Raw genomic sequence first — 12797 nt, forward strand, 5'->3', positions numbered from 1 at the left:
ATGTCTTCCGTGAAAAATGCCTATTTATTAATTAGTTAAAAGCTCAGTACTTTGCCATTGGGGGTGTTATTACAGCTAAGCTACCTGTCTGAATGTGTCACAGGACACAGAGACACCTTTGCCGTTTAGCAACCTCTCTACTACATGTCAGTCCATCTCAGTTTGTTAATGTTAGCACCATCAGTGACTAAGATTGTGTAACAAAGTGCTGCAGTGTTTCACAATAGAGGCAGTGACAGCAGCTCTCACCTGTTGGCTCCTTCCCGCCATGCAGCTTCAAAAACTTGCTGGCAAAAATTTTAGACGACTCTGACCCCACAGAGTAGCATTTTCACAAAGCCAATATTTTGACACAGAAATGATGAAGTTCATTAATGTCTGTTATGGGTTACAGTCGTCATTTCAGTGAGTGCGCCTACCTGTCAATCTCAGCTGCTGTCACTTGTTGTCACCTTCTGTTCCGGTGTGTTTTTTGCACTCCAGTAACCCGGCTACAAGTTCACAAGTCCTGGCATCTCTAACGATTTAAAGGGCCTCGGCCGTGGCGGGAATGAAGTTGACACTAAATGAAGTTTGCACCGGTCCGTGTTGAGTGGCTCCCCTGCACAGCCAGACCTGTCTGCAAACACAGCCGAGGTTTGAGTGCTGAGGCTGCTGGCGTCAGGTCCTTGCCGTCTTTGTACAACACAAAGATCGTCTATGTGTCTGAAGATGGATCACTCCAGAGAGGGAAAACTGTCTCGTTTGTGTACCAGTTAGTTAGTTAGATAGTTAGTGTATTTGCTTCTTAAAAATAACCCTTTTATTTTGTTTTGTTTTTTATTTGTAACTGGAAACTGTGGTACACATCTGAGTGTAATGAATAAAAAAGTCCAGTGGGCATTGTTTTATTCATTCTTTATTGCAAGAGGGAATATGTTAAATTTCTAGTTACAATATTATTTTGCTTTAAAAAGACGAGAAAAGGCAGGGGTGTCAAAAATGTATCACACTTAGAATATATTCAAAATAGAAAACACTAATAATGCTAAAGTATTACCAAAAAGATCATGCATAATTGACAAATTGCTTGTTTATTTAGAAATATTTTTATTATCTTTATCTATTTTCATTGTTGTGTAAATAGGCTTTTATTGAATTTTTTAGCCTATAAGTAAAAACAAGTATAGTTTATAGTAAAACTAAACCATCTTCGGACATTTCCTGTTAATACTATGTTATGACATATCTCTACTTACCCCACTACAAATCCTGCTCATATCTATCATTGTGGTGTTTATTGCAGAAAGAATCAGCAGCGAGGTGAGGCATCTTTATTTCTCTCACATCTCTGCTCCACATTCAGGCTGTCAGCCCACTCTTAAAGGAACATGCCACAATTTTGCAATATTACTACACTTAGTGGCTGCAGCCTCAACAAACAGAGCAGAGTGATTTGGTTCCTATAATGAATTCTAAAACATTCAATTCAAATTATTAGTTGCTGCTTCACCCAACAATCCAAAACTGACAAATGAATGAAGTTACACATTGTACTCCTTTTGAAGTAAAAGAAAAACATATGGTTTACTTTGTCTCCATCACCTGGTCAAGCACTGTCACAACAACAATTTTCTTTGAATTGTCTTGAGCCTCTCAAAATGGTCTGCACTGTCAGCACCACCATCACTGTTGAATCATAAGGAGTATTAACTATTCACACATCTAGCAGCTTCTTTGAAAATCAAAACCTTGCCCAAAATAATGTATGTTGTGGTAGTAATCTACTTCTTGGTGTTCTGTGCTGTCTCGTTGTTACTAGCATTCAAGTTCTCAATATTGTGGTATTCAAGTGCCACATGTTAAAATTAAAGAATTTCTCTTTCTAAAGCAGTGGAAAAAAAGAACCTCCTGAAACAACTGAACGGTTTTGTTGTTCATAAGGCTTACACACATTTTATCATTAATGTTTGGCTTTATGGAGAATTACAGAAAGGAGGGAGATGAGGCAGCAGAAATGTTGAAAATTTTGGAACATAGGTGATGTGTTCTGGTTTTCACACTGCCAGTTGTGATAAGGGGACAAAACCATGAACAAGGGAAGAGGGGGGATATTTTTTTTAGATATCATTATCCAAAGACCAGATGTCGCCTGCTAGTGAGTTGGCACAGCCCTGAATGGTCCAGGTCGCCAAGGCAAACTGGTTGCGGAACAAGTCGGCGTCAGACTCGGGGTCGTCGTTCCTGAGGGCGTCGAGATGGTTGGACAGAGCTGTGACAGTGTGGGGACCAGAGCCCAGCAGGATGTGGCGGAAAGGACTATCTTTGGGAGACACGTAGGGTGACAGGAAGTTCCTTTCCACCTGCAGAAACAAGGGGAGGAACACGGGGATGAAGGAGGAAGGATTTTTTTTTTTTTGGATGTCATGCCTTTCTAGGCTGGTTATTTTACACCTAAATGCTCAGCTATACAACCTATACCTTGGAAAAATGAAAATATAACAATCTGCCTTTGGATAATCTTGACAAAGCGCCCAGGAAAAATACAATAACTGCAAACAAAATGTGTTTTTTCTGCTTTGTTGTCCACTACAAGTAGTATTAGTTAAAGAAAAACTTTTTACAGCCCATAGCCTATGGGAATTAAATGTGTTTCTATTGTGGTAGGTGTCTGTCTGTCTGACTAATATTGATATTGAAATCAATATAACACATAAATATACAGTTTAATACATTTAATTATGGGATTTAAGGTAGTTTAGGCACAGCCAAATGCATAGGCTAAATTCCAATACAATCAAAATCTAATATGGCAGCTAAACTCCTGCTACACTAGTTAGCTTTAGCACACTTTTAGCTGGGTGTTTTTCTCCATCATGACTGGATTTAGTAATTTGCTTATTTAGTTATGTGGTGTAACTAACTGAATTACAAAGATGTATGTTAGTCAAAATGAATTTTTTTTTTTCAAAAACAAAGCAGTTAGGTGAAAAAAATCAAGAAAGCTTAGAGTTAGTTCCTTCAGCTAGCTTTATGTAATGTAGCATTCCTGCTTTAGTTGCCTAGTTGACAGTCTTTCCTTGGCAGAGTGCAATATTGTGAGGGCAGAAGCTACTGCAATTTGGGTTGATTTTTAGCTACATTTTGTAGTTACTGCAAGTTCAAATGGCTGTTTTCATGGAAATTAAGCATTTGTGTCTTGTAGTAATGTTGTCTATCATAAAAGAGATGTCAAAAAAAATTGTGTCTGTCTGCTGTCTCTGAGAGCAAATCAAAACAGTAAGGCTTCAGAACAGACAGCTAAATAATGAGCTGTCACATGGTCACATGGTCATTCAAATAATAAAAACAGATTATAGCTGCTTTAAGATTAAATTAGTTTTGTTTTACTTGTTACCTGTGAACTGAAAGTAATTTACAAATAATTACAGATTTCTCTTACTTCAACCTGTTCAAGCCATTTTTCCTTTTTGTAGGTAAGAATGCCACTATTTTGACAATTCTGAGTCCTGACAACTCATTGTCAGGGACTGCATTATTTTTTTAATTGCAACTTTAGCGATACAACAAATAACACTATATTATTTTTAGATTTGACCATATAACTGATAATACATCTCTAAAGATACTGCACCATTGAGACATGCTGAGAGTTGCTTTTCCACAGAATGTCTCCATACTGAGCCCTACACCTTAGAGATCTTACCGCCATGATGCGGTCATTGATGATGCGGCACATCTCGATGTCCTCCAGGTCACTGTTCTGGATTTCTGTTGCCAGGTTGCGAGAGGCACGGCTGTAGGAGCCATAGGCTGAGATCAACCACTGCACTGTCAGCGCCTTGGGCAACAGCTGGGGCTTCATCTGGAAGCACACATGGCATCAACACAGGTAAATGTGTGTTCTGAGTAAACAAAATTAAATGAATGTGCATCTTCAAGGCACATTTGAGTTATATAATAAAGACAGCATTGGAAAAAACTGACAAATGAAATGGCACTAAAAACATATAAACTTGCTTCTTTACAAAGATAGATAATCATTTATTCTTTATCTGTGTGCAGAACTCTGAGTCAGGTCAACCTTGACTTCTTCAAGAATTCGCCCTCAAAAAGGTAAATACAATCTTAGTTTGAAAGATCATAATTGGCCACTCACCCTCTGAACATTCTTCAATTTCGTATTGATCTGAGCCACATGAGTACGTATAATCTTCTCGTACTTCCCCAGGTCCATCTGCAACAGATGATCATGGACCAGCCTCAGCGCAATGTGACCTGCGAACCGGGCCGATGTTACAGCCAGCTGAGGAACCTGGTTGGCCGTGGCCGAGTTCAGCTTCTCCCTGGTGTCCAGCATTGTGCCAAAGTATTGGTAGTCCTAAGAGGGGAAAAAGATGTGTAAAGAATTAGTTAGGTTAGATACATCCCTGGATGAACCACATTTTGACATAATGGGTTAGGGTTCGTCCTGGGGTATGGTTAGAAAATATTAAAATATTATTATATTGGTACATCAGGACGACTTACTGAGTTACCAGAGGTGAATCTAAATGAGACTGAGGGAATGCCAGAGAAGGCCAGGAAAGGATATGCAGCGTTATCCAACTTCAGAGGCTCCAACCTGGAAAATAAACAATGAAAAAGAAGATTAAGTGGTGAACATTTGCTAAACGTGAGTATGATGGCTAGCCCACACATTCCAGTTGTGAATGTGATCCTGAGAAAATTTTGGTTGTCATGGAGATGTATAAACACTGAGACTGTGGATGGGAATGCAACAGCCTGGTCAGACTTACACATCTGATTCCCAGTTGCCCTTTCCAAATTGAGTAAAGAGAGACTGATCCTTGCCGAAGTTCAACTGAGGACAAAGCAAGTGTATTTATTATATTAGCATTTGAAAAATTTAGAAAACAAATGAATGAATTGTATTGAATTGCTGTGGGTTTACCTCTTTCAGAGTGTTCTCGATCAGGCCGTGCATCAAGGGACTGGCTGCTACTTTAAATCCACTGCGACCTGGAGAAGAAGACTTACATTCAGTCAATCTGAAAATAAAATTGCGAGTTTAAAACTTTCCTATATTTACAGTATAACTGGTTGTTTTGGCCACTTGGGGACAACAGAAACAAGCAGTGAACATAACATTGCTCCACTATATTCACTAGCTGGTCCCTATCTGTGTCTATCTGCCCTTTGATATCAAGCAGGTAGTGTACAGTGGGGTTTTACACCTTTTTCACTCAAACAGCTGCCTGCAGCGGCCCAAAGTGACGCCATGAGAGCTTGGAGACTGAACCCAAAGATCAAAGTTGGGGGTTGACAGCTAAAAATTGAAACTAACTACAAAGCTGAGAGGAGCTGCACGTTGGAGTGATGGCTGTCACATTGTCATTTAACACATTGCTGTTCTATAAGTCAATATAAGTTATACATGTTGATCATCTAGATGTGGACAAGATGTCCAACATGTTTCTAACCGTAAATACCTGTTACAACACCGTCCAGGTTGATGTAGGAGAAGGCTTTCATGTTCAGAGAAGACAGATAACCCTAGACATGCAAAAAATTAAAAAAAATGAAGAGTACAAACACCAATCAGTTTCATTATTCCATTAAAGCTGCTCATCAAGAAAATGTTGTATTACAAAATTGCAATTCTCACCTCCAACCACTCGGTGGCGCCAACGCTCCCATATTCTCCAGCAGTCCAGCTAGCAAACACAATCGTCCTCCTTGGCTTGAATCCATCTGTTGAAATGGATAACAAATGCATATTAACAAAAAGAGCAGTGCCCTCACTAAATAGAAAATACTTCGATAATTTGATGAGGCATGTCCAATGACTAGTTTCTTTAGCTCCTCCATGGCATACAATAATCAGGATCTGATATGAATATTACATGTACATCCATTCCATCAATATTATTGTGCTTAAAATCTTCTCCAAACTAAACAGCTGCTGTTATCCGAGACTCACCATTCTTCACCATGTCTGAGATGGAACGAGCCAGCTCAACGAGGACGCTAGTGCCAACGGTTGATGTTGCAAATCCTGGACCCCATGCGTCTCTCTGGGCACCGATGACCACATACCGATCTAAAATTGAAAAAGACAATGAGAACAACTCACACTCTGTTCAGTAAACTGACTTCCTGATCACAGTATCTCTCTCTTGTTAAATAAGCATCTCATCGTACCTGCATCCACAAAGCCTTTGATGACGCCAAAGACATTATGTATCTTTTTCTCAGTAAGAACATTGTTGACCTCCACGGTGATAACATCTGTGTCGTCTCCAAGTTTATGGTAGAGTGCCCATTCTGCCGGCCCACTCTGACCCCCAAGCCCCCTGTAAGACACAGACAATAAACATGATGTATGCTGCTACTGAGAAAACTATCGGAATATTTAAAGTTGACAAACAAGGTACTATATTTAATTCAGAGATTTTATAATGTCTGTCTTTTTAAAAGCATCATTTCAGATGGTCCACAGTGTGTCTGAGCCTTACCTCTGAATGCTAGTAGCCATAGCTGTTGTGATGGTCTGAGCCAAGATTGTTGGTAGACCTGAAGACTGGACAGGAGGAAACTGGGTGTGGTTGAAGGAGGGGAAGCCTGGCGTGTAGGGATCCCCTGAACCCATGTGGACCTGTGATGGACAGACAGAAGTCTTATGAAGTTTGACCGGCAGATACCAGTTTACAACTAAATTCTGTTGTTTTCAAGACTAATCTTCCAGCAGCCTAGAGGCTCATCTTCAAGCTTCTAAACTTGAAGCCTATAATTATTATTCAAATCAAATATTCCTACAACAGCTGAAGACCACATCAGGTTCATTTCCTGTCATCCAAGAACACAAATCTACATATTGTAATATGTAATATTAATATCCTCAGCACACAGAAACAAAACTGAATGTCTCTAAATAACTAACATGCTTCTAAACTGCCCACACTCACATGTCCAAAGAGCTGAGTGGTGTCTCCGATAGAGTAATCCAAGGGGTCTGCATAGATCAGCACAGCAGAGGCATTCATTTTGGCAGCATTGGCTACCTGTAAGCAAAAAGATAACAGCAACGTTCAAAATATCATACTTTAGAGTAACTGAGGGGAAAAAGAAGAATAAAGTTTATAATAGTAAAAGTTATATTTCTTACTAAAACCACCCACCTTCTCAGCAAAACTGATCCTACCAGCTCTGACCAGCACAACCCTGCCATTCAGGTTGATGTTCCTGCCCTGCAGAAACGTGAAGTCGCTTCCCTGCCCATAGTGTGCATACACAACAGCACCCTGGGCCAAAAAAAAAAAAAAAAAAGAATTAGGGCATTTTCTCTATTTAATTAAAAAAAATATCTACTTAATTTTGCTTGTAGATTACCGTTACTGTTCCATTAGCACTGTAGGACAGGAATCCGTTTGGACGCTCCTCTTTCCCGTCCTTGAAAACAACTCTGTTGGAGCCAGAAGCTGGGGGGTCCTGAACCTTAACAAAGTGCTCATCAGTCCAGGTGTTCATGCCGTACTCTTTAAACCTTGTGATCACCTTGTTCGCCAGATCTTCATCTCCCAGAGAACCAGCCTGATGGCTGTTGCTGGTAAACTCACTATGATAAGAGGAAACAAAACATGACGGGAAAAGAAAAATGGAGGGAAGCAAACAGAAATCAATGAATACAATGTGACACAAATAAGAAATTTCACAATAGTAGTCATTTTATGAAGAAGTCAACCCTGCTTCACAGCAGAATTTAGTGTGTGGGCTTTAGACTTACCTAAAGACAGGTTCAAATTTGCTTGCAGTGAGTTTTTCGGCCAAAAGCTCTTTGACATCGTCCCAGTCCATAAGAGGGGCAGCACCGGTCTCATGGAGAACAGGTTGTTCAGTTGGGAGCATGGAGACTGCAGGGCTGGGAACCAAGTCCTTCTTTTGATGGACGAGGTAGCCAATTAAGTATCCTGAAAAAAGCAGTGGTTTCACATAAGGAACAACCAGAGACAGACAGGACCAAAGAAAAGCACACATTTTTCCTTTATCATCAGGACACAGCCACATAAAGCTCTGTGTCATCAGCATAGGTGAGGAAAGACATACCGAGTCTCCTGATAACACCAATACAGATTCATATCAATACAGAAAAGTAGTGGTCCTAAGATTGATCCCCGTGGCACTCCACGTTATTTTAGATTTATTTTTGATGCAATCTCAATATAACGCAGCCTCTTCATTCAATCACCTCTCTTACCAATGATAAAGATGAGGAGTGTTGCAGCTGCCATGAAGCAGAGGTTCTTGGGTGTACGTCCAAACTTTTGAGCCACATATGGTTTGCGGACTGGGTTGTGATTGAGATGGTCTCCCACTCCATTTCCACCAACGTCTTCATCCATGTTGGACGATGGCATCATCCCCATCTCACGATTGTCATGGTCACCTTCCATTTTGTGCATCAAGTTTAAAGGTTTATGGTAATGTGGCTCCTTGTTGAACTGTAAAAGCAGAAAAATCCAGGGATCAGGAGAAAATATGATTTTATAATTAATCTAAAAAAAATTGTTGTTGATAGAACCTACATATTATAATTATTATTATAATATATTTTTTATTATATTATATATTACAAATAATATTATTGCCATCTTTTAACACACTCACAAAACACTGAACTATTGTATCTAGCTGTTTGTGACAGATAAAACTCTCACCTTCTCTTCACACTGAACAAGGTCTTCTGTGACAGCTGCTGACAAAAGTGTCTGGTCCTTCCTGCTTTGTTGCTCTCTGTTTGCTTACTGAAATGATACAAGAAACAATAAAGTTGAAATAAGGGCACTGTCAGTGGTGGAAAGTACCTAGTACACTGTCTCATGCACTGTCAGCGTAATTTTAAAAGTAGGCTACTGGAGATATTCTACTTAATGCTTTTTTTTTTTACTGACCAAACTTAAGAAAGAATTTAAGAAAATACTTAAGAAGATATTGGTGAATGAGGCCCGTTTTCCGTAAATCCATAAAATAACATTTACTTCATGCAATAGCTGTGAAAAAGGTGGCTCTTGGAAAGGAAGGGAAGCAGAACAATTCAGTTTGGCAATCAGTGTGCTGTCACTGATTTGTTTTTCCAGTGACGTTGTTTGGGATCATTTCTCCTTTTTCTTGTTTGAAAAAACATATTTAGTGTTTCAACCTAGCTCTTCAGGGGAAAAGGTAAGCAACATAAAACAGATGTTTTTTTCTTTAATAGGTACGATGCTTGGGAAATTTTAAAAAAATCAAAAAAAAAAATTTAATTAAATGAGATAAACTAAAAAGTGAAAAATGGTTAATGCTAATGGTGCTGTTTAAAAAAAAGAAACAAATATAATCAAAACAGGACTACACTGTCTCAAATAAAACCAAGAAACATTGACAACATTTTAATTGTGACAGAGTAGTTCCCAAACAAGATTTCTGCTTGTGTGATCAGTTTTTAAAGCTATGCTCTGCCCATGTAGTTTAACAAGTATCCAAGTATCAATAAATGTAGTGTTCAAAACATAAAACATATCAAAATATAACAACAACTAGTGAGAGAGGTATGCTGGCGAGCTGAGGGTACCAGCCGTAGCAAATGACAAGCTGGCCAAGCTTTTATAAGTCCCAAATTGCATTTAGTTGATTGCAAAGCCGGACTGGGTGTGGCTCCAATCAGGATCCATGGCTCCTGCAGGAAGTGGGAATGGGGTTGGGCAACATGTCCAGCAGCTTGAGCCGATTTTGAATATGGGACCACGTTTCCTGCTTAATAGTTACACAAAAAGGTTAGGCACAGGGAGGGCGTGAGCTGCAGCCGTAACAAGAAGTCACAGTTATTTCTTGTCACAGAGGGCGGAGGGTTGATTGCCCTTTACTTAACAGACAAACACACAATTCCTATGCTAGCAGTTTAAAATGGAGACAATATTGATAATTTGGTTATTGTATCACCCAATGTTATGCTCATACAGACAGGGTTGACAAATCAACAACCCCTGTGATTGGGCATTTGTGGTGGGCAGGAGCAAAGCAGTCGCCACTGGTGGTAAATTATTAGTAAATCTTTGTAAACAGGTGGTTCTTTTTATTTTTTGATGCTAGGTTTTGCAATCTCATTTATTTACCATCACTTTTAATTATTGATCATTTAGTCAAAACAGACGTAGTAAGGTTGTTTGACTGTCCCTATAATTGTTCTTTTGGGTATCTTCAGTAATGATATGTTTATACCTGGTTCCAGGCTGCAAACGTGTATTTTGTGCAAACCAGTCATTGGGTGGTCTGAGCTCAGGTTCTAATAATTTCCCACAGTATAATTTTCCCACATTTTGTATCACTTTCTGTCATTGCTTTGAAATTTCAAGTCACATGAAAGAGGAGCTGATGCAGCTTAGAAAACGTCTTTAAATCCATTGTTTTTTAGAACATGCATGATCGTACCCACGACTACACTTATGGAGCTACTGTATATCTCCTGCTGGACAAAACAGTGGACATGATGGGAATTTGTTCTATCTTCTCTTGGAAACAGCAGTCTCACTGTTGAGGATTTACAGTTCTGAAAGTTCAACAACATTTTTCACGGAAAGTCGTTGTTGTAGTTTCATGCAACCTCAGGCCAAGAATGTAAAGTCACTATAGCGACTGCAGTCAGAGTGGATTGGAGTAGTTTCTTTTATCTGTGTAATCACTACTTGACACTCTGATGTGGTCTGTCTGGTTGAATTGTTATCTCTGGGGCAAATGTGTTGGAGGTGAACAGCACAGCAAGCCAACAGATTTCCACAGTATCTGTAGCTGCATTCATGTCACTGTAACAATACTCCAACTGTGTGAAAGCAGTGGAGGAAATGTTTTCTCAGAAAAAATGGTAGAGGTGGAGGTGGTTCTGGACTTTCACAATGTCTAGGGTTTTCTTTTCTAAGAAACGACATGCACAGCACAGCACACACAACACCTCAGTTCCTGTTCATATGAAAACATCATATAATTTATATATTATATATTTTGGTAGGAGGAACTTCAGATGAGTTTGTGACATCCTTGTAAGTTGTGTAGTATCTACCAGAGACGGGAGTTTCCACTTAAGTCTCAAATCCAAGCAAATTTGAGAAGTGAGTTCTAGTTTGACACGAATATGTGAGCTACACATTGTATCTGTTGCAGCTCAGCAAAGTGACAGTGTGTGTATAACCTTAGTGTGTGTGTGTTAGCAGGCAGACAGGCTTCTCCAGTAGGTTTCCCCAGATGTTTTTATGCAAAGATGTGAAGTAAATGTCTAACCGGGTCGTCTCTGTAGCATGGACACTGTCTGCAAGCTCCAGGCTTCAGACCTGCAGAGATTCTCCCTCCTGTGCTGTTGTCGGTGGTTTGCGGTTGGACGGGCACATCACACTGCAACAAAACACACTCGTCTTGGAATAACTATTCACAAGTAGGCCTACAGTAAATACAACATCTGTCATTGAAGAAACTGATTCATTTGACAGTTCCTGAAAATGAAATTTTAAAAATAAAAAGAATTAAAAATCTCTAAAACATGACATTACCTTTCAAAGCAGGATAGGCTCACATTGGGGCTCATTCACCAATACCTTCTTAAGTATTTTCTTAAATTCTTTCTTAAGTTGTTCTTAAGAAAGTCCTTAAGAAAACTCTATGTCAGATTCATAAACGTATTCTTAAACTGCAGAATTGTGTGCACCTGTGTTCTTAGATTGATGAATGCCAGTCTCCTCGTAATTGAAAGTGTGTGCCAGTTGGCCCCAATTAGTGTAAACGCCCAAAAATGGCCTTTTAAAGACATGAGACTGAAGGGTCGTGTGCAGACACAGACAGATGTGACAAAGTGATACCGTAAGGCAAAGTTGAGAAAATGCCAAAATGAAAATGAAAAAAAAAACGCAAAAGGAACTTAAGTAGTTCTGAAGTGTAGGTACTGCTGCAGGAAGTGTTAATGTAGCGTTTATCTATTTTAAAAGACCATAATGCTTTGTAAAACAACACACTTTTTTAAAAAATATTAACAATGACAAAAATATTATTGTAATTTAAATAATATATTATCTATAATTATTATGTAATTATATAACTGTAGAACAGAAGAAAATGGCATCACCAGTTATTTTGCTCAAACATGTCAGCACTCAAATGGTGAATGTCAGAATCTGCGTAAAAAGAGCGTAAGAGGGTTTTAAGAAGAAATTTCTTCTTAAGAATGGTTGCTGAATGAGGCCCATTATGAGCCCATTCAACCCATGGAGTCCATGAAGGCCAGATTCACCTTGCAGGGGGCACCAGGACAAAAATGAGCAACTTGGCCCCTATTAACCTCTGTTCCTGACACACTCTGTGCAGTGTGGACAGGTTTTCAGGGTTGGAATATTATTTGTCGTCAGATTTGCTGGTAGCCCCAATATAAATATGACTTTACCAATTCGAATTTTGCAATCACAAAATTGAATTAGTGTAGGTATTAAAATGCTGATTTGGCCCTCATCACGATGCTGTGTTTTAAATGAGCTGCAAATACCACAAACTAGTATGTTGCCATAATCTGTGTGAAATGATGTCACATATCTTGTACTTACAGAAACACAGTGTCACTGTTGACTATCATCATCACGCAGCCTCTACCGAGCTTCAGCAGATGGACAGCCACCCTGACACTATCCTGTAAGATGCCTTAATAAAGAATTAATTTCTCCCCTATATGATGTTGAGCTGTTTAGACCCAGAGGAAGCAAAGCTCCCAATCATGATGCACCATCCGCTAACTCCAGATGCGGAGT

General features: G+C 39.3%; 2 protein-coding genes across 2 annotated transcripts in view; both read right to left on the minus strand.

Moving 5' to 3' along the window:
• The window catches only part of LOC111228845 (activated CDC42 kinase 1-like), a 74005-nt gene extending 73385 nt beyond the window's left edge, over window positions 1–620 (minus strand). Inside the window, exon 1 of the mRNA XM_022754932.1 lies at window positions 420–620. The gene's annotated coding sequence lies outside the window, so the exon portion shown is untranslated. The remainder of the gene's footprint in view (window positions 1–419) is intronic.
• A 326-nt stretch (window positions 621–946) lies between these two features.
• On the minus strand, window positions 947–11751 carry LOC111229136 (transferrin receptor protein 1-like). Its single transcript, XM_022755330.1, has 19 exons — window positions 11556–11751; window positions 11290–11400; window positions 8697–8783; window positions 8237–8480; window positions 7766–7949; window positions 7372–7597; window positions 7161–7283; window positions 6948–7043; window positions 6498–6637; window positions 6184–6335; window positions 5963–6082; window positions 5648–5733; window positions 5472–5535; window positions 4934–5001; window positions 4779–4843; window positions 4510–4603; window positions 4139–4360; window positions 3686–3844; window positions 947–2342 (listed from the first exon to the last, which is right to left on the minus strand). The coding sequence occupies exons 4-19, from the start codon at window positions 8439–8441 to the stop codon at window positions 2100–2102; spliced, it is 2247 nt and encodes a 748-aa protein (XP_022611051.1). The 5' UTR covers window positions 8442–8480; window positions 8697–8783; window positions 11290–11400; window positions 11556–11751; the 3' UTR covers window positions 947–2099.
• Between the last annotated feature and the right edge of the window lie 1046 nt (window positions 11752–12797).

Source organism: Seriola dumerili, unplaced genomic scaffold (assembly GCF_002260705.1).
Source record: "Seriola dumerili isolate Sdu_G_001 unplaced genomic scaffold, Sdu_1.0 BDQW01000226.1, whole genome shotgun sequence".
NCBI classification, from domain to species: Eukaryota; Metazoa; Chordata; class Actinopteri; order Carangiformes; family Carangidae; genus Seriola; species Seriola dumerili.